Source organism: Vicia villosa, linkage group LG2, assembly GCF_029867415.1.
Source record: "Vicia villosa cultivar HV-30 ecotype Madison, WI linkage group LG2, Vvil1.0, whole genome shotgun sequence".
NCBI lineage: Eukaryota > Viridiplantae > Streptophyta > Magnoliopsida > Fabales > Fabaceae > Vicia > Vicia villosa.
This window is the reverse complement of record NC_081181.1, coordinates 207,818,633-207,841,496: the sequence shown is the minus strand read 5'-3', so window position 1 is coordinate 207,841,496 and position 22,864 is coordinate 207,818,633. Positions and strand designations below refer to the sequence as shown.

The following is a 22,864-nucleotide window of genomic DNA, read 5'->3' as shown; positions in this document are numbered from 1 at the left end:
CTTAGGGCGTGGTTGGTACAAATTTGCCAAGGAAAGGTGCCTGCTTGATGGAGACTCTATGGGCTTCAGCGTTAAGGATCCCATCAGCAAGGAGATACTTGTTACAATGTTGAAATATTGACAATGATGTCAAAGTTTGTTATAAATATCTAAGTGTTAAACTTTTTGTAATTTTCTGGTGGACTTAGGTCCACCTTTATATTAATATATAAGATTTTGGTTTTTAGATGTTATGCTATATATATATTATTTCTGTTACTTACATTGCTAATATGCTATTAGTAATATATATTACAGCAGTTACTTGCAATACTAATATGTTGTTATTAATATAGATTACTGCTGTTACAGATTTACTCTGATCAATTCTAAAAACTTAGACATTGTTAAATACTTCTTTATAGACAACATTTGTAGTTTTCTCTCTGAATTTCTTTTCTTCATCATGTATCAGTATTTTGATTCCCTTTTTTGTTGTTACTCTTGACAATGCGACATAGATCTGGCCATGTGTGAATACATCTTTCGGTAAGTACAAACCAACGTTATCCAAGGACTGTCCCTGTGATTTGTTAATTGTCATAGAATAGGAAACTATAATAGGGAACTGTCTCCTATTCAGTTTGAATGGCCATGGTGATTGGGATGGTGACATGTCCATTCGAGGTATGTAAACCAAATTTCCCATACCTTTACCACCCATTATTGAAGCCTCCAGTACATGGGCTGCCATCTTTGTTATACACAGCCTTGTGCCGTTACATAAACCTTCAGCCTGATCTATATTTCTCATGAGCATTATAGGTGTCCCAACCTTTAGTTTTAAGTGATGGTTTGGCAATCCTGATGTTCGGAGGGAACTTAGAAATTCTGGTGTGAGGATATCAACTACTGCTGGGTCATGAATCTCAGACTTGTCAACTGAATTTGCGCTGTAGTAGTCACGAATCTCTCCTACATTGTTGACCAAACAGAATTAGTAAAAGCAAAAATTAGATTAATATAATCCATTAAATTATATATTTTTGTTGCTTAACCTGGCATCAAGCTAAGTATATGGTCATTGATCTGATCAACAATCTGCAGTGTAGAGGCAAGTATCGCTCGACTTTTAAGGTAATCTACACATTGGAAATTATTTATGAAATCAGGGTATGTGCTATTGACAATGGCCACGATTGGATCATCAAATTCTGTTATCAGAATATCAGGTGGTATGTTGATTTCGGCGGTGCCGTCATTAGGCTCAGATATTCGGCCCTCTCCTATTCTTAAAAGCCAATCTGAAAACTGTGCTATCTCATTTTTGTCAGTCTGTGTCGATCCTGTTCGTAGCCGCATGTTTCTTGTCAATGTTAATACCTCAACTGAATGCCATATGTAAGATGCATTTATGGCACAGTGTACAATATCGGAACGACTGCCTCTGGGGACGACAGGTAAAATCTGTCTGAAATCACCCCCGAAAACAACAACCTTTCCACCGAATACATCAGTTGAATTTTTGTCTGCACTCATAACATCTTTCAAAGTTCTGTCAAGCGATTCTATTGCATACTTATGCGCCATTGGTGCCTCATCCCATATTATAAGCTTTGTCTGTCGTAACATGTCTGCGACATCATCATTGAATTCAACCTTGCAAGTAGAATTATCCATAGTTGGTACCGGTATCCTGAACTTTGAATGGGCAGTTCTACCTCCTGGAAGTAACAATGATGCTATACCGCTAGTTGCAACAGTTAAACATATATCGTGTTTTGATCTTAATGCAGCTGCGAGTGTTCTCCACATATATGTTTTTCCGGTACCACCATAACCATGAAGGAAGAAAACCGCAGGTTTTTGAGACTCCACAGCGTGGATGATTTTTTCATAAATACTTCTTTGCTCATCTTAGGAACATAATATTGATTGTAGAACGGTGTTAGAATAATTGATTCATAGAATTTCAAACCGTAAAATAAAATGAATTTAATTGACGCAATAGTTACCTGTAAGAGCAGCAAACAGATTTTCAAATTCTGAGTTCATTGATGCTGTATCATAATTACGCTCATCATATATGAGCCTGTTTCCCAACTGTTCAAGAACATAAGCATCCGGATATGGAATAGGACTAAAATCCTTTAGTGTCCTTCTATTTGCCTGAAGCAGTTTCTCAATTTCTATTAAAGTCAAATTTTGCAACTCTTCTTGTGTGAGGTCCAATTCTGCATTGATATGAGAAATTGAGTTATAATGCTGTTGGTAAGTCATCTGTAGGTTGTTATTAACAAATTGTTTTGTTTGCTATTTTATTACGTCTAACAAACCTGGATTAGCAGCCAATGCTCTTTGTGTATGCAAGACACCATCAGATAATAGGAGCCAAGTTTGTTCCCAAACATGTGCAGGGCGATTAACAGCACCAGACAAAAGCATGATAACAAACAGTTTTCGAAGAAAATGACCAGTCCCCCAATGACTTGCCTCCTTTATAGCAGCTATGTATTCTTTGTCGTCTTCAAGAAATCCCATTGCAAAGCATGCATCTCTGAATGTATCATACTGAATGTTATCCACGGTCCTGATTTCCTCATATGTTGTTGGTCCTTTTGCCACCGTCAACATCATGCGCAGGTAAAACAGTTCACCAGTTGTTGGCGGAACCCATATGAGACGTCCAATGGTGAAGCCTTTTTTCCGCGGTTTCCATTCTCTCTTTTTTTTGTGGTAAACAAACTTTGAGACAAACTGACCATAAGTTAATGTTTGTGCCTCTTCATATTTAGCATTTGCTACCAGCCATGCAGTAAACATTGATTCAGTCACACTTGCAGTTTCCAGCACATTTTCCATGCGTGCATAATCTGTATAGTATATAGGTTTCTCCCCAACCAAATGATAGAACATACGTTCCACAGCTGGTTTTCTGCCATGAATATTGTAAGAGTAAATGCGCCAGCATGCTTCACTGGGTGAGACATACCTGCAGTCGAGATATTGTTGGATCTCATCAACAGGTTGATTGCTATTTGTTGAAACTGCTGCTGTTATTCTGTCATAGCCTTTATTGATATATTTGAAAAGATATTTTATTGAAGTACTCTGATTACACCATTCCATGTTTATATGTGCCTGGTATTTCATAAGAAATCTGGTATTATATGGAACCACATGTCTGTTGTCCAAGGTGATACCATTTTTTTCAATAGTGAAGGTTTTTGATCTTCTCCTATACAGCGGATATCCCTCTGCATCAACAATAGTGTCTTCAATAAACTTTTTGGGGTAGTATTTAGAACATCGTCCATTCTTCATACATTGTGAGGTCACGCGAGCAAGCCCACAGGGTCCATGCATCATATGTGCCCTAACCAATTTGTATAAATTGGGATGAACAGTCGGGTCGGGAATTTCAGCAGAAATGATCTTGTCTATGTCGGATGGTGTTGGGTATTTGCTCTTAGGGTGTAGGAATATCAAGATGTGAGCATGTGGCAATCCGCGCTTTTGGAATTCGATGGTGTACATATCTATTAAATTGAAAGTTAGTTCGATGTAATATTTTGGTACTACACAGACACATGATTGAAAAGTAGTATAATTAAATGAAACAACTTACATGCAATCACTTTTCCCACGACATGGTGTTTTGTAATATCATCCATGAGGGTATCAAACTTTATTTTGAAAACTTTTGAAATGATATCTGGCCTATCATGGGGTTGTAGACCTGTGCCTGACAGTGCTCTTTTAATTTCAGGCCAATTTGGGTTGCAGGTAAAAGTAACAAATAAATCAGGGAATCCCAATTGACTTGAAATGGCCATACCGTCAAAATATAATTGATCCATATATCTCTTGCTACCAACAAATGTTGATGGCAGAACAACTCGTTTTCCTCGCTTTTGGTGTTCATTTCTTGTATCGCAATCAGTTTGAGCGGCCAAATTATTATATTTGCCCACTCTTAATTTCGACTGATTATCTCTCAACCAATTCAGTCGTTCGGATTCCATCATAGCATAGCCGTCGACTAAGAATTGTTGAAATAGGCGTCTTGAGTAAAGTAGTGTTTTTGCCTCTTTGCGACGTTGTTGTAACCGGTAAGAAAACCAATCCTTAATGCTTTGACGGTTTCTCTTAGTGACCTCAGTTTCATGGCGATATCTGTGCATTATATTTTTCCTGTAACCATCTTCCCCATAAGGAAATATAAGAGGATACTGATAAGCCAAATATGCTGGGTGAAACTCATCTATTCGTTGCAAACCACCATTGCGGCGCTGAATTAAGATGTCCCTTTTATCAGCAGAATCAATGTCTCCCACAATGAGTGCAGCCACTTCTGAGACAGTAGGTTTGTTGTAAACACGGCTGTAATACGGTGAACTGACTTTTTAATAATGTCGCGGTAAGCAAGAGTCGCCACCGACTTTTATTTTATCCAATTTAAAGAAAGGCTAAAAGAACAGGAAAGACCTTTTGAAAGATTTTGAGTTCGGGGGGTAAGTTATACAAAGGGAAGGTGTAAGGCACCCTTTGCATCCATGGTTATCCATGGGCTCTTAATTGCTTAGCTCACTTTTGTTTGTTTGAATTGTTTTAAAAAACAGTGTATGAATAGAAATTTTGAATAAGAACTTTAGCTTGTAAATAAGCGTAGTCTTTTTGACTTTGATTTGAAAAGAGTGAGAAAATAGTTTCTGAATTTAGAGCAAGCAATTAGTAGCAACTACCCTAAGTTTGAAAATTCGTTCTTTTAGCTTTTCAGGCGAAAGGATCTATCCATACCATGAAGGGCAGGAAGTCTTTCAATTGGATGTTAAGGGTCATCGAGGATCGTTCGCCATAAGACTGTCCCATGCCATAAAGAGGGCAGGTAGTCTAAGGGAAGGATATAATAGTCATTAATCTTTTAGGCATCATGCGAGGATACCTTAGCAATGGGGACAATCATCATGTAAGGCAACATCGAGGGACAAAATTGATGATGATAATGAATTTAGGGCAACGTTTGTTTTGCTTTAGGTATCCTCGGAATCGAGGGACTTTGACTATTTAATACACTTAAAGGCAACAAGGCGACAGGCAACAAAGGCAACCAGAGGGATTACCCTAAAGGTGTGTGGGTGCAACAATCACGTGGTTAACTTCAATTACATTTATCTTGTAGTTAGTGATCTAACGTTTGATTAATTAGTCTTGTCACTCCCTATATTACTAACCACGCAGTAAGAATAATATAATAATACAATAGATAACAGTTTTAAGTGCCTTCAAGGCCAAACAATACAACCAGGGAACAGTTACATAATAATATGGGGAAGGGAACAATGAAACCAGCGGATCCCTTAATAGGGTTTGACATAAGTAATAATGAACAAAGAAAAATATCAAGGTTTAAAGTTTTAGGATTACCAAACTCGTAGCTTTGGCGGTTTGACAAACCTTTAGCTTCGATTGATGAAGGTTGATGGGCAGAGGTTTGCCTTGAAGCATGAAGCATTGACCCTGACCGTTGGAGAATTGACAACAGGAAAAGAAAGCACTGAGTGTAGGAGGAATTCATCAACAGATAAAGTAAAACCTAATCGAATCTATAATGCAAAGATTAAAAATAAAATGATGTTTAAAAAAGAAATAGAACTTAGCTTTTTTGATCTGACGGCGCGTAGTCGGAAGGGTATCTGAAAATAAACCTGAAAAGGTACAGAAAAGAAATATTCAGTGTAGGGTTAATTCTCGTAAATCCGGATTATAGCACAAGTTATCCATAAATTAATTGCTGGTTTGCAACCCAATTAATTAAGTCGGTGAAAATTGAACTTTGATTAAATTACCTAACCCTAATGTATATTTTAATCAATTGATAAAAATACTAAATTAATTAAAAATTAAACAACTGAACTATTTAATCATCTAAATCAACAAATCAAATTATTTATTAATTATAAAATAAATTTATTAAATAAAATACATCAACAATATATAAAGACTTTTGTAAATAAATCATAAAAAGATTATTATTTTTTAGAACAATGTTATTAAACAAAAATGAAAATAAACAAGTAAAACAATTAAAAAATAATAAGATACTCAGCTTATGATTCAATGTGATCAGCTTCTGGGAGTCCATGGTAGAGCTTCATACTATGGAGCGTTGGATCTGACTTAGATGTGATCCAAAGGTTGTGATGTGAGGATGTATTGTAGGGTTCCTCATGTAGCACGTATAGAACCTGACAGCATAAATTCACAAAAAATAAATGTTGTACCGCAGGCTCGAACCCACGTTACCGCCCAGCAAAGCCTTAAACACATCCCTTCGCCACTGAAGCACTTTTCTACGTTGTAAATATAACGCACAAAGAATTAAATCTATAAAGAAAAACTGATTATACAAAATTTTAAACAAAGAGACGAAACCGCGCCCAGTCCCCTTCGTCTTCAACCATTGCCTTCTGAAAAGAAAACTTTCGCCCACGGTTTTTTTTTTAAGTATTGCCATAGGTATGCGACCTTCAAACATAAAAATATACAATATAAATTCACGTGAAAGTCATGGATCAAATCAGAATCGCGTCCTAAACGTAATGGCATAAGTCTTATGGTCCGATTGCTTCTGTATTGAAAACCCCCATCTTCGGACCTTCGAAACCTAGCCATGGCAGTTCGTGAAATCTGCAATAAAAATTAAATCAAACGGCACAGGGAGATCGTAAACACAATTCTAAACACAAACATATATTCAAACTCGATTTATGACGTGTGTATCATCGGATTCGAATTATAAATTTTTAGGCAAAGAACGTGAACGTTAGAATGAGTTTGCGTGCACTTAGACCCGTGATGATGACTCAGTTACGTCCAAGAGGTTTCGGAGAAGCGATTGCTACACATTGCTTGGCTTGAATCGCTACCAAACTTTGACCGCAAAACTCCCTCCGCGATCACGCTTTTGTTCTTGGATAGCATTCTTTGAGCAAGGCTTTTCTCTCCTTTTTTGTTTATTCTGCACACCATCAATCAACAATAACAACCAGCAAACTTAAAGAAAAAAAATCATTATATGTGTGAGGTTCTGTTGTGAAGGGTAAAAGCAAGTTTGTGATGTTGGTAAAAAAGAATTCAAGCCAAGAAGAAAAGTCAAATGTGCTGTGTGTGTACGTGAATCCCCCCGCCCCCAATTAGGATTATTGTTCTCTTCTTTTTTTTTATATAAGAAATAATTAGGTTAAATAAAATTATGGACCATAACTAAAAATGGCCAAAGGCCCAAAATTTTACTTGAAACCTAAGACTATATTTAACTAATTAAGAAAAGACTAATTTAAAATATAAAAAAGGAAAGAAAAAAAATTGTAATTAATTTTCTTGTCTATTTTTTTTAATAAAAGGTGAGTAATAATAAAAACTGAAAAAAATGCTGAATAAAAACTTATTTTTGTGGGTTTTTATTTTGTATAAAATAAATATAAAATTAAAATTGCAGTTAGAAGCAAATAAAAACGTCAGTAGTGGGATTTGAATTCGTGACCTCTCGGTCGTGCGTATTTTGCCCTCAAATTCTTACCGATTGCGCTACGTCAATTATTTGAAATAAAATGACATAGACAATTATTAGAGGGCAAATTTTGGGGTATGACAGCTGCCCCTGTTCAATTATCTTAAACCTGAAGATGTAGAGTGGTCTGTATGCCAGTCGGTATCTGAAGGTTGGAGATGATTGAACACAAGAATACCAAGAAATTTGCCCTATTTGAAGTAGGGACTTTTGTCGGAGATGGGCTTGTAGATGCCATCTGGTAGTTGTTGGAGTATGGATTGTTGCAAAATTTCTGCTTTTGTTGTCTTCCCTTTTTTGAATGTTGAGGAACCGTCAAAGGTATCAATTCAAATCTGTGTTGGGTTATTTAAGGAACCGTCAAAGGTATCGACTTAAATTTGAAGCACATTGTTGAGGCACCGTCAAAGGTATCGACTCAGATATGCAGATAGATTGTATAAGGAACCGTCAAAGGTGTCGACTTATATCTGAAGTGTGTCGTTAAGGAACCGTCAAAGGTGTCGACTTAACTCTTGATGTGGGTTGTTAAGGAACCGTCAAAGGTGTCGACTTAACTTTGCAGCATATCATTGAGGCACCGTCAAAGGTATCGACTCAGATATGTAGATAGATTGTATAAGGAACCGTCAAAGGTGTCGACTTATATCTGAAGTGTGTTGTTAAGGAACCGTCAAAGGTGTCGACTTAACTCTTGATGTATTAAGGAACCGTCAAAGGTGTCGACTTAATACTTGAGAATAGATTGTTAAGGAACCGTCAAAGGTGTCGACTTAACTCTTGATGTATTAAGGAACCGTCAAAGGTGTCGACTTAATACTTGAGAATAGATTGTTAAGGAACCGTCAAAGGTGTCGACTTAACTCTTGCAGATAGAGATAGTAATATCCTGAAAAATAGAGGTTAGTTTTCTTATGTCATGATGCATGCGTTTATGTAATGAGTATCTCAAAATAAATGAGAAACTTCGTACGTTACGGATTTGTTATATAGTGATGCATGCGATGTATGAATATGTTTATGTCATATGGTATGCATATATGATTTATGTTGTCTTAGTCGAGAGAATAAATCTCCAGGTCTCTGTGATTTTGATGTTTGATTTCGTCTTGAAGATGCTCAGCTGGGGATTTATAATTTCTGTTTGGGGATGATCAATAACTTGATGCACCCTGATTGGGGATTTGGAGAAGAGAAAAGTTTGGAGAACCGGTAGTGTTGTAGATGTAGACTTTGTTGGGGAGCCATGTCCTTGTCGGGAGCATTTGAAGGTATCTTCTTAGTGATTACTCTGTGGGGATATGATCTTGCGAAATCAGCTTTGTGGGAAGACGTGGATGTCTTGAATGTTGCCCCCAGTATTATAGTACCTACCATTCCTGGATTTTAATTAGAACATGCCAGTGATGCCACTGAATGTTGATCAAGATGTCAAACTGGACTTGCATAGATTTGCCCTAGTTAGTAGGGACTTTGGAGAGATTCGCCTCGCGAGGACTTTATGAGATGTGCACTACGGGCGACATGCCCCTAGTAATCATAGGCCAAAGACATTATCCCATGTTGGTTGGGAAGTAGTTTCAGATCTATTTGGATGCATGGCCCTGGTTGCTTTTGGCATCCTTGAAAGATTCTCGGAATCTTGACTTGATTGCCCCAGATTGATTGGGAAATATTTGAAACCCATTTGAGATGTAGGCCTTTGACTGTTTGGCATTTGAGAGATTCTTTGAATCTTGACTGGATTGCCCCAGATTGATTGAGCAAAACGTGTCATGCCCCTTGTATACGCAGGAGACATTGCTTCTAGAGTGATCTTGTCTGTCGGGATAACTGTTAGTCATTAGTTATAACCTGTGCAAGTTCTTTCTGATGCTATCATTCGAAATTATGTAGCAGAATATGTTTAATAATGAATTCATGAGATGCAGTGCATATGTCTGTCTTGAGTTTTTTTAAAACATTACACAGGAGGTGTAAAAGTGCGATATTTGTAAAAACATGATATTTGTAACAGCGTGACGTTTGTAGAAAATGAAATATCAACTCAGCATTTTTGGTAAACCTTAAGGAGTCAGGATACCTTTTTGGCGGCAGTATGCTTTCGAACTAACCATGCTTCAGTTAGGACTTTCGAGGGTTGTAACGTGGCTTTGTTCACGGTTTAAGAAACAAAGGATAAAGGCTCAAAAATTTATTTATACCCCTCCCCTTCTTCGTGATGATCTTCAGTCCTAAGCTCAGTTAATTCAACTTATGCATTCAGGTTCCAAGAGACTTTTGGATTTGCACTTTTGATAACGATGATGGTTCACAAGCAAAGAGAACCTTTGAGATGGCAGTCACTTCTTCCTTTTGGTAGTCACAACATTGTGTTGTTCAGGAATTCATTGACTTCTCTTTTTTCATCTTTTTGATATCCCTAACTTTTGCCTGAACTGTTTATTTTTGAGTTTACAGTCAGCGGGATGCCTTGATTTTTGCCTAAGTCATCTTTTGATTTTTGACTTAGCAGACTTTTCTTTGTACATATGTTTTTTCTTTTTTTTTTTGAAAGGTATTGACTGCCTTGCTTAACAATTGATGAACCATCATTGGCTTTTGATTGACATCTCCAACACTTCTTTGATGTGTGTGGATGAACGCTCGTGATTGAAACCTTTGTTGAGAGGTGTACTGAATGATTCTCTTAAAATAGAATGCACAGCCAAATTAACTGAGAACTACCCTGCCCCAGGTTATGATCAAGGGTTTTAATTAGTACAAGAAAGAAACTTCTACTTCTTAGGCTCAAAGGGGTTGACGAGGGATTATCATCCTTATTTCTCCACTGTTTAGGAATTGAAATAATGCCTGTACATCGTCAGCATAGTCCGTTCAAAAAGCATATTGTATGAGGTTGCGGTATCGTTTTCGTCATCCTCCCTCAAAAGGTATACAACTTTAGCAAGAGTTGAATATCACAGAACACATGCAAAGTAAAGACATATTTTAAAATGAGTGATAGCGAAATAATTTATTCAAGATAAACATATGCAATGCACTGATGATGATTATTAAAACAGATAATGTCTATCATAAGACGACTGTTTAAACACACAGGAAAGAAACATGCAAATGCAAGTAGATCTAATGATCCAAAGTTCGTCCGTCTAGACGTCAATCAGTCTTGTCATGACTAGGCATAGGAGCGGTGATCACCACAGGAGTTTCAGGAGAGTTGGATTTGATTTCTCCGTCATTGATCAGATCTTGAATCTTTATTCCTTAATGTCCAGCAATTGTTTGTGTAATGTCCAAGACTGTTGGAAAGGTACGCGCACCTCGTATTGAGTTTATAGTCAGGAGTGGAGATGTTAGCATTCTTAGGAGGGTCCCTTAGAGTAATCAATTCGATCTTCAATGGATGTTGTAATGCTTGAGCCAATGACATATTGATCTCGGTGAATTGACGCTTAGGTACGTCTGGCTTTCTTCGTTGTTGTGGGACTTGGTGTAGAGATTCAGAGTATCCGAGGTTCGAGCTTCTGGAATGTGTATCTGATTGAGAAGACCAGAACGGGTCATGCTTTAGACCATATCTGTAGAGGAGTGTCAGAACGAGTCATACATTAGACCATATCTGAGGAGGAATATCAGAACGAGCCGTACATTAGACTATATCCGTTGAGGAATAGCAGAACGAGTCGTACGTTAGACCATATCTGTTGGAATGTTAGAACGAGTCATACATTGGACTATATCTGTTGAAGGATATTAGAACGAGTTATTCATTAAACCATATCTGAAGGGGAATGTCAGAACGAGTCATACATTAGACCATATCTGATGAATAATGCCAGAACGAGTCATACATTAGACCATATCTGACTGAAGATACCGGAACGGGTCATACATTGGACCATATTTGATAGGGAATACCGGAACGGGTCGCACATTAGACCATATCTGATAGAGAATGCTTGCTTGTTTAGAGTCGATGAGTTATTTGACGAAGTTTTGGAATGTAAAAGGGCTTGTCAGAATGAATCTCCAGCTCGATTATATCTGAGAGGAATGATTGTCGAGGCGGAACATTTGTTCGAAGAATTCTGACTCTTGTCTTTGAACATCCTTCTTTGAGAATCAAGCTCACCATATCGAGTGGGTCATCGCCTCTGATTTGGGATACTTCTGAATTTGGAGGTATATGGCCAGAAGAAAGTAAATCCTCTTGCCCCTTGATAGGATTTTATTCCTTGATAAGAGTACCTGAAATTGTGCGCCCTAAATCCCTAAGATCCTTGAAAGGGTTAGTTAACATGCTATGTTATGATGTCATGATGTAATGCGAGTGCGATGCAAAGCATTAAGTAAAGCATAAGGTCATAAGGACGAGATGTCCTACAGGCAAATCCTGCAAGGAAATAAAAGGTTAGAGCATAAGGTAGTGAGGACGAAACGTCCTACAAGCAAATCCTGCAAGGAAATAGGAGGGTTAGTAGCAAACACAACCAAATCACATAAGTCACACCAGTCACACAATTTCCTTAGGCTTGGCTTGCATGGAGTCTAGAACATGTGAGATACCCTTCCCCAAAGGTACTTCTAAGGATAAGGAGATTTCAGCAACGGGTTCTACCAAGTGACCCAGAATTGTCAGCCCCCTCTAAAGCACCCTCGAACATGGTACATGCATACCACGCAATGATACTTTAGGAAGAAACCTATCTGAGCTGTAGTATCGGGTAGCGACCATAACTTGGCATGCACCAAGAATAGCCCTCCCACTACGTTCCTAAAAGTCAAGATGGGTTAAAGGTGACTAAAGGTCCTTGAGCTCCGACGCACCCAAAGATACATGCGTAAACCTCTCTCATGCAAAAGAGGTACACAATAACCAGTGGAGGCCTAACTCAAGTGCGGACTTCATTTTGACCAACCCCAAGCATGCACAAGGGGGGTCTCCATGACTATGCCGCTCCTATCTTAAGGTGCACTTGAATCCGGGTATAGGATTCATCTTCCATTCAAAACCCAAAACAACCTTGAAGAATAAAGCAAACAAGTCAAACAAAATTAAAGTGATCCTAGCTCTAAGGTAACCCCTCTTTTTTTCGAAAGCGTCCCCAGCAGAGTCGCCAGTTCTGTAATACGGTGAACTGACTTTTTAATAATGTCGCGGTAAGCAAGAGTCGCCACCGACTTTTATTTTATCCAATTTAAAGAAAGGCTAAAAGAACAGGAAAGACCTTTTGAAAGATTTTGAGTTCGGGGGGTAAGTTATACAAAGGGAAGGTGTAAGGCACCCTTTGCATCCATGGTTATCCATGGGCTCTTAATTGCTTAGCTCACTTTTGTTTGTTTGAATTGTTTTAAAAAACAGTGTATGAATAGAAATTTTGAATAAGAACTTTAGCTTGTAAATAAGCGTAGTCTTTTTGACTTTGATTTGAAAAGAGTGAGAAAATAGTTTCTGAATTTAGAGCAAGCAATTAGTAGCAACTACCCTAAGTTTGAAAATTCGTTCTTTTAGCTTTTCAGGCGAAAGGATCTATCCATACCATGAAGGGCAGGAAGTCTTTCAATTGGATGTTAAGGGTCATCGAGGATCGTTCGCCATAAGACTGTCCCATGCCATAAAGAGGGCAGGTAGTCTAAGGGAAGGATATAATAGTCATTAATCTTTTAGGCATCATGCGAGGATACCTTAGCAATGGGGACAATCATCATGTAAGGCAACATCGAGGGACAAAATTGATGATGATAATGAATTTAGGGCAACGTTTGTTTTGCTTTAGGTATCCTCGGAATCGAGGGACTTTGACTATTTAATACACTTAAAGGCAACAAGGCGACAGGCAACAAAGGCAACCAGAGGGATTACCCTAAAGGTGTGTGGGTGCAACAATCACGTGGTTAACTTCAATTACATTTATCTTGTAGTTAGTGATCTAACGTTTGATTAATTAGTCTTGTCACTCCCTATATTACTAACCACGCAGTAAGAATAATATAATAATACAATAGATAACAGTTTTAAGTGCCTTCAAGGCCAAACAATACAACCAGGGAACAGTTACATAATAATATGGGGAAGGGAACAATGAAACCAGCGGATCCCTTAATAGGGTTTGACATAAGTAATAATGAACAAAGAAAAATATCAAGGTTTAAAGTTTTAGGATTACCAAACTCGTAGCTTTGGCGGTTTGACAAACCTTTAGCTTCGATTGATGAAGGTTGATGGGCAGAGGTTTGCCTTGAAGCATGAAGCATTGACCCTGACCGTTGGAGAATTGACAACAGGAAAAGAAAGCACTGAGTGTAGGAGGAATTCATCAACAGATAAAGTAAAACCTAATCGAATCTATAATGCAAAGATTAAAAATAAAATGATGTTTAAAAAAGAAATAGAACTTAGCTTTTTTGATCTGACGGCGCGTAGTCGGAAGGGTATCTGAAAATAAACCTGAAAAGGTACAGAAAAGAAATATTCAGTGTAGGGTTAATTCTCGTAAATCCGGATTATAGCACAAGTTATCCATAAATTAATTGCTGGTTTGCAACCCAATTAATTAAGTCGGTGAAAATTGAACTTTGATTAAATTACCTAACCCTAATGTATATTTTAATCAATTGATAAAAATACTAAATTAATTAAAAATTAAACAACTGAACTATTTAATCATCTAAATCAACAAATCAAATTATTTATTAATTATAAAATAAATTTATTAAATAAAATACATCAACAATATATAAAGACTTTTGTAAATAAATCATAAAAAGATTATTATTTTTTAGAACAATGTTATTAAACAAAAATGAAAATAAACAAGTAAAACAATTAAAAAATAATAAGATACTCAGCTTATGATTCAATGTGATCAGCTTCTGGGAGTCCATGGTAGAGCTTCATACTATGGAGCGTTGGATCTGACTTAGATGTGATCCAAAGGTTGTGATGTGAGGATGTATTGTAGGGTTCCTCATGTAGCACGTATAGAACCTGACAGCATAAATTCACAAAAAATAAATGTTGTACCGCAGGCTCGAACCCACGTTACCGCCCAGCAAAGCCTTAAACACATCCCTTCGCCACTGAAGCACTTTTCTACGTTGTAAATATAACGCACAAAGAATTAAATCTATAAAGAAAAACTGATTATACAAAATTTTAAACAAAGAGACGAAACCGCGCCCAGTCCCCTTCGTCTTCAACCATTGCCTTCTGAAAAGAAAACTTTCGCCCACGGTTTTTTTTTTAAGTATTGCCATAGGTATGCGACCTTCAAACATAAAAATATACAATATAAATTCACGTGAAAGTCATGGATCAAATCAGAATCGCGTCCTAAACGTAATGGCATAAGTCTTATGGTCCGATTGCTTCTGTATTGAAAACCCCCATCTTCGGACCTTCGAAACCTAGCCATGGCAGTTCGTGAAATCTGCAATAAAAATTAAATCAAACGGCACAGGGAGATCGTAAACACAATTCTAAACACAAACATATATTCAAACTCGATTTATGACGTGTGTATCATCGGATTCGAATTATAAATTTTTAGGCAAAGAACGTGAACGTTAGAATGAGTTTGCGTGCACTTAGACCCGTGATGATGACTCAGTTACGTCCAAGAGGTTTCGGAGAAGCGATTGCTACACATTGCTTGGCTTGAATCGCTACCAAACTTTGACCGCAAAACTCCCTCCGCGATCACGCTTTTGTTCTTGGATAGCATTCTTTGAGCAAGGCTTTTCTCTCCTTTTTTGTTTATTCTGCACACCATCAATCAACAATAACAACCAGCAAACTTAAAGAAAAAAAATCATTATATGTGTGAGGTTCTGTTGTGAAGGGTAAAAGCAAGTTTGTGATGTTGGTAAAAAAGAATTCAAGCCAAGAAGAAAAGTCAAATGTGCTGTGTGTGTACGTGAATCCCCCCGCCCCCAATTAGGATTATTGTTCTCTTCTTTTTTTTTATATAAGAAATAATTAGGTTAAATAAAATTATGGACCATAACTAAAAATGGCCAAAGGCCCAAAATTTTACTTGAAACCTAAGACTATATTTAACTAATTAAGAAAAGACTAATTTAAAATATAAAAAAGGAAAGAAAAAAAATTGTAATTAATTTTCTTGTCTATTTTTTTTAATAAAAGGTGAGTAATAATAAAAACTGAAAAAAATGCTGAATAAAAACTTATTTTTGTGGGTTTTTATTTTGTATAAAATAAATATAAAATTAAAATTGCAGTTAGAAGCAAATAAAAACGTCAGTAGTGGGATTTGAATTCGTGACCTCTCGGTCGTGCGTATTTTGCCCTCAAATTCTTACCGATTGCGCTACGTCAATTATTTGAAATAAAATGACATAGACAATTATTAGAGGGCAAATTTTGGGGTATGACAACGGCCATCTTCGGATCTATCAGAAATAAGCCTGAGTTTTAAATCTGTGAAAGAATTTGTCCTTAAAACATCCCTTGCCATTCTAAAAGCTTTGGCATGAACATTGTGCTGATCTAACATCATCTTGAGCTTTTTAACAACCGGTCGCTCGATGCCTTTGTTGTCCCTGTTTATTTTTCGCAGCCATGAATAAATAGTTTAACATAATTTTTGTATAAAACAATTGTGTAATTATGTCTGAGCATGCTTACTTGAAACATTTTATTCTGTGTTCAACTTCATTGTCCGTGTCATAGATGTATAATTGAGCATATTGCGGAGGTTGCCCTGTTTCTGGCAGCAGTGTACCAATTCGATGACAGGTCTGACCCTGCAGTCTCAAAGTAGGGGGTCCACCTCTTTTAGAATATGTTGTGTCGAACTTCATTCCAGGGGAAGTGAATGAGAACATTGCGTTGTATGTTCGTATGTTAGCCTGGTAGTTTTTACTATCTGAATATGTGTTATTAAATAGAAGATCTTGCAACACCTGTGGAGGTTGCTCAAGGAACGGAAGAACAATTTTTCCTCCACGGCAACAACGATAAAAGCGAGGAGTTGCTGTAATTTTGTGTCTATTCACTTTTTCTTGGTACCACATACATGCTTGGCAGTGTGCGCATTCATAACTTTGGTCGCCAATATCGTAATATTCTGAAAAAAGAAACCACAATACTGAATATGTCTATCAACAGAAGAAGTGTACATCATTTGGTTATCAGTGTATGATATGGAAATACCTTGAAGATGGGCCTCCTGTAATTGTGCCGGGTCTGAATCTTCGTCAGAACTGGAACTATTAGAAGAATTTAAATTATTGTCAGAGTTGGAGTCATCATTGTCTTCATAATGAGATTCAACAGACACATTATGATTTGAGGTAGATGGATGATCCATGGACTGACTTGACATATTATAATTTGAAGTAGATGCATGATCCATGTTCTGACTTTGAATAACAATGTTGTTCATATTTTGAACCCTACTAACTTCAGTATTGAACAAATTTTTCAATCTTTTTCTGTTATCCAAGATTATTTTCCTTCTCTTTCTAGCCATAGCCGTTTCAATAGTGGTTTCATATGTTACAGAAGATGTAAAATTATGATTTAAATGGGAAGTGAGGTTGCTTGATCTGACACGGTTTCGATAATCCCTCTTTGCTTTAAGAATAAGCTTTCTCCTCTTTCTTGCAATGTATGTTTGAGGAGCAGTGTTTTTAACAACATCTGTTTCCATCACAAACACAAAAGTAGGATGAATAATAATACTACAAATAAGATTGATTTGTATAGATTTATGCACACAATATGAGATGTATAGCATGCTACTTCATGATTTTGAATACTAAAAGTTTACAGTTTCTAATTGAAGGGGAATTGGTGGGTTCAAATGTCATGAATGCAGTATTGATTTTAATTTTTGTTTGATACTTGATTATATATGAAATTGGAACTGAATATGAATAGAATGATGGTTATAGATTTAAATTACTACTTATCCCTCCCTTATAACTGTTGTGTGTGTTAAATGTATTTAATTTAATCTATACAGGTTATTTATAATATTTTATTTGATGGATGTGTTACTCTTTTAAAAAGACTTTAAGTCAAAACTAATATTATAAGTAAATAGAAACTGAACAGTTAACCCACTTTCTGCATGTACCTAGTACTTGTTTCCTATTGCACTGAATAGAAGTTTAGCATTGCAACTGCCTGCGGTTAGGGTTCCGACAATGGCATCTTCACACGGTGGTCCTTCTGTGCGTATTCCCTCTGATGATGAAAATGATTTCAGGTATGAGTAGATAATTTTATTTCACTATTGCTTTGCGGTAGAAAATAGGGTATACCGGTATAGAAATATGGTAGTGTGGTAATAACACTTAACAACACTTAGTGATGGGTGTAGTATCAATATAGCACAATGTTGTATTATGTGTGGTATTGTCAAGAAATCAAATGTGACTGAATGACTATTGTTGGTTTTTATTGTTGGATTTCATATCCCGTCGTTGCTCGGCATATGACTATTGCTTAGTAAAGAATGCTTCATATGCGGTTTGTTTTTAATCCATATTTGATGTTGGAACAGCAATGATCAGGCAATGGAAATCATAGAAGATTTGGTAAAGGAAACAGGGTACGATCCTAAGGTGGAAAGAAAACGCAGGAATAAACAGCGCAAAGTCACTGCTGATCGTGTTGTGACGAATGTTAATGTTGTCGCACAAAATAGCGCAATGGTTAACAGCAATCCCAATGCAGGACCTGTAAAGATAAAAGAGGAATCAACAGACATTGACACAAATGAAATCAAAGTTTCTGAAGTTGGTGAACCAAGTGGATCAAAACAGGGTAAGAAACAAAAGGGTAAAGTGGTGAAAAAAGCAAAGGTCGGTACAGACATTACTGTAGACAGTTCTACAGGGGCTCAAAAATTTTTCTGGAACACCCATGTTACAAATGCTAAATCTACACAGCAGAATGTAATGGTAAGGAGATATTTGAATATTTGCAGCATGTTATTGAAAATGTAAATAGTATATATCGTTAATAGTTACCTTATTTCTTGTATGCAGCATTTCCCTAAGGAAATCGCCAAAAGATGCCTCCGTCGCTTTCAAGATGAAATCAACCTGCTGGATGTGAGGACGAAGAACATTGTTACCTGTCAGGTTCACAAAGCTAACAGAAAAGGAATACCCCAGCCATATGAAAAGTACATGGCCCTGGGATGGTACGAATTCGCCAAATCTCTTAACCTGCGTAATGGGGATACAATAGCATGGAGTATGCTGCGATTCTCTCCGTATATCTATGTGAAGGTTGAAAGACAATGAAGAAACTGCTGCTATTTGCAAACCGCGTACTATACCCGAATTTTAATGGTTACATTATATGTTGGGAATGTTATTTTGGTACATTGTGTTACATATATTCTGCTACATGTTATTTTGTAAGCACTTTATCCAAAATGTGAACACAGTAATATTGTGACCACTGGAAGATCTAATCTATAATCGTTTTCAGGACAAATTTTTTAAGTTCTCCTATTATATTCTATTAATCCACTCTGATATGCTGTTAGTTAAAATGAAATCTGTCCCATAATATTGTATCAACATTATAGTAAGATCAGACACAAAATTATTTATTGATAGTTAACATAGTCAAATGTTAAAAGTCCTGGTGTTTGTTTGTGAGACACAATCCATGTTTTAGTTTACAATGCAATAACAGAAAACTTAAATTCTGCTAAACCAAACAAACTGTTCTTTGCAACATCATTATTGTAACTAACATTAAAAATAATAAAAAAGGAGCACCGCGTTATAAGAGGTATAGTTATCAATGGAATGTTTGATATATGATCAAAAAGAATCAAAATAATTAATAATAGTATATATAATATGTAGTTCAATTTGAATCATTTGAATATAATAAGACAAAGAAACCATTGATAATTCTTAAATCAAATTGAACATAACAGAAGCACATAGCCAGTATTCATGCACTAATTATTACAGAAAATGAAATCACACACATGATTAAAAGCAAAGGAAACTAACATTCAGTTTTTGTAACAAACACCTAAGCAAAACACACACAAAATAAAAATATTCCTAATCAATCTTCTCCATTTTAATTATCTTCTTCAGCTTGTTTGATGACAGTTCCCCATCAATAGATTCACTTGATGCAGCAGGAAGATGTCTCTTACCACCAGGTGTAACAGCATCCGGCTTGTGTTCAGATGTAATTTCCAGGTCCTACAATGCCACGATGAAGACTATTAGTTAGGAATTGTGATATAAATGTAAGTCGATAAGTGTTAGTAATATTGATCTAAATGTAAGTAGGTAAGTGTGTTGCAGTGAGACTTACTGTAACCAATTCACAGTCCTCATTGGCATCTGTTTTAGCTTCATCAACACTCTCTTTAATCTATATATTGTTAAACACAGTTTTCAATATAACATAATCACAGGAAAAGCAAAAAAATGCATACACAGTTTAAAATTTCTACCTCCAGAGTATCAGGTACGACAGTTTGGATTGGAATAGGTTCCTTGAGAATTTACCAAAGAAAAACAAAATCAGGCCAAAAATTGTTATAATATGAAGTCCTCTTTTATAAAACAAATGTCAGTTTATTAGAGCTGACCTCATCTGTTCCCCATTTTTCCTTAAGTTGCTGGATAATAGGATCATTTTTTATAATCATAACGACGGAACAGTTCTTCCAGCGTGGATGCCACTTAACCTTCATAGCCATTTCCAACTTCAACAACTGATCAAGTGCTAACGGAAAGTCCAATGGATCAGTAATTCCAGCCTATTTAAACAACTGGCCATATTAGTGTACACAGAGTATTGAAAAGTACATTCTAATTCGTATGCAGAATAAAAATATAACCTGAATCATAGTGTTACGAAGTTGCGATGCAGATAAACCCAACAGCATTTCACATTCTCTGTTCCAGAAGACAAAATTGCAGCTTTGGCCCCCGTGAGTAACCTCAATTTCAATCTTATACCTGAACATCATAAGAAGTCGTTCCGTTAAAAAAGCCGACAACATAGAAACATCAAAAACATGACAGAAACAACATCTATTAGGTGAGAACAACTAAAACCTCAGGACTTCGGCCATGGTTTCATGACCAGATTCACACTCAAAGGGGGGGTTGTCCCCGCGCGCTATAGATTGACACATATGGCAGGCACGATAGAACCATCCAAACGGAGATGCTACTAATAATTTTGTTGTAGCGACAGTAGCGCAAAATGTAACCTGGACAAATAGCCGCCAAAATCAGAAACATGTGACACACTAAACAATGAGGTTATAATTACGATAATATAGGAAAATAGAAAGACATACATCCGTAAGTTGAATAATCTCAGCAATAGGCAAAACAACAGCCTTAGAGAACAATTTTTGGACAGGAGTGAGCTGTTGATTTTCAGAACTTTGGGAGGAATATTGGGAATTCCCTCCAAGTTGGTCAGACAGGGTTACCTTGCTCTCCTCAGGCATTCTGCAGAGCATGGATCATTTTCAAATTCATACATGAAAAAATAATTGCATAAAATGGATGACACTATCAACATACCTATCAATAAAGTCTTTCATGATCGGAAAATCAGCATCAACACATAAAAGGCTCACATTGTAGGTGTTTGTCACAGACAGAGGATACTTTCCTGCAAATACAACATAACCTTGTCAATATATTTATCACAGATTTTTTTCATTTAGTATCAATTTATAAAATAAGTCATGGAATAACCTTCTTCCTTCACTTTGGCATACTGAAGCAACACAACTGTAGGTAGTGATGCAGCAACCCTAACTTTGTTAAACTTGATGAACTGATCCGCGTATGATTCCCACAGAGTACAGTTCAACATGTTGTTGCTAAACCATGATCACAACACATTAAGATATATAACATGATTCATATATGAGGCAGTTTAATGTATAAAAAAACAAACCTGTGATCACGCAACATCATGCTAATTTGCTGCTTCTTTGCACCTGACTCAGTCTGCGCATAACCAATACTATCCACCATTCCAATGACATCTGAAATAAATTTATTAATTTCACACGGCTATAATGCATCAAAACATGAGACAATAAAAAAACCAAAAACCATACTCACGAATCAGAACATGTTTGTCAAACCTCCCTGTTATGATGTCTGAAAAACTTGTAAATAAAATCGATTTCGCGGGTATCTCATGTTTGTCTTCATCAAGAACAGATGTTCCAGCAGTAAACTTTATCATATATCTGTGTCCCGATGCCCTGAAGGCCAGAACATAAGGCACCACCTTAAAATTAGATACAGTATAAGTATGGCCTAATAAGCATTTTTCGGTGAAAACCGACACATGCGGTGCTGGAACAACAGCATGAATATCATCTCCCTGCAGCAGAAACCAACAAATGATTCAAACTATACAAACATAGGTAAATGATAAACATACTGAAACACAAACAGGGTAATCACCAATTTGTCAACAAAGATCATTTCAAAATGTTCCTTGCTGTTGGAGACAACTTTCCATCGGTGGTGAATCCTAACAACAATCTTCCAAAGCTCTTTTCCATCATTGATCTCTGCTATTCTCTCAACAGGCCTTGACATGATAATGCAAATTCACACTGCACTGAATGATTACCGCAGAAGTTAGCAAGCATGGAAAGAGAAGAATGAAATTACTGATAAATAGGCAAGCCATTTAAACACATAATTACTGCAATTGTGCAGTTTGGAACGTGGAGAGGCACAGAGTAATGGTCCTTACATAACTGCAGCAACATGAGAAGCTGTGAGGGTGAAACTTCCACAGCCATAACTGCCGCAGCCCACCATGCAGTTGAAGGATCAAAAATTCTGTAGTAACCACCAAAGCTGATGTGGATCATTGAGAGAAGAGTTGCTGATGTGGACAGCCTAAGAAAGTCCCAAATGGTAGACTTTTCTTATATGATAGATGAGTTATTAATGTATTGAGCTACAATTACAACAGATACTATTTTTTTTTAAAGTGAGGTTTGTCAAAAAAAAAAATTGAGGTTACGATTTTATTTTAGGACAATAATGGTGTTCCTCATCTTCTAAATTGGTCCCAAAAAAACTCAAGTTAAATCGACTATATCTTTAAAGCCATCTCAAATTAAATTTGCTAAATTGATCTGCAAGATAACAAATTTTGCTGGTCATGACAATCTGAAATTCCAACTAACTTATTATAAAAATGATAGATTTGTTGGGAAACTGTATCACAAGTATAAACTGAAAAAAATTTAGAGAGTGACTGAGGAAAAAAATTTATAGATTATAATGTATATTGTT

General features: G+C 36.6%; 2 protein-coding genes across 3 annotated transcripts; both read right to left on the bottom strand.

Moving 5' to 3' along the window:
- Positions 1-376: 376 nt before the first annotated feature.
- On the bottom strand, positions 377-17,229 carry LOC131651182 (uncharacterized). The gene is made up of 9 exons (XM_058920847.1): positions 16,731-17,229; positions 16,203-16,644; positions 15,170-15,316; positions 3,608-4,362; positions 3,183-3,518; positions 2,316-3,050; positions 1,984-2,213; positions 1,038-1,890; positions 377-951 (listed from the first exon to the last, which is right to left on the bottom strand). Exons 1-9 carry the CDS (start codon positions 17,227-17,229, stop codon positions 377-379), a joined length of 4,572 nt encoding a protein of 1,523 aa, XP_058776830.1.
- A 2,271-nt stretch (positions 17,230-19,500) lies between these two features.
- On the bottom strand, positions 19,501-22,423 carry LOC131648071 (uncharacterized). Of its 2 annotated transcripts, XM_058917863.1 has the most exons (13): positions 22,314-22,423; positions 22,016-22,175; positions 21,665-21,932; positions 21,495-21,585; positions 21,290-21,417; positions 21,113-21,203; positions 20,881-21,037; positions 20,633-20,790; positions 20,413-20,533; positions 20,161-20,331; positions 20,023-20,064; positions 19,881-19,940; positions 19,501-19,765 (listed from the first exon to the last, which is right to left on the bottom strand). In XM_058917863.1, exons 2-13 carry the CDS (start codon positions 22,151-22,153, stop codon positions 19,619-19,621), a joined length of 1,572 nt encoding a protein of 523 aa, XP_058773846.1. In that variant the 5' UTR covers positions 22,154-22,175; positions 22,314-22,423; the 3' UTR covers positions 19,501-19,618. The 2 variants fall into 2 exon arrangements, with proteins under 2 accessions (XP_058773846.1, XP_058773847.1); XM_058917864.1 differs by lacking the exon at positions 22,314-22,423 and having other exon boundaries at positions 22,016-22,247.
- Between the last annotated feature and the right edge of the window lie 441 nt (positions 22,424-22,864).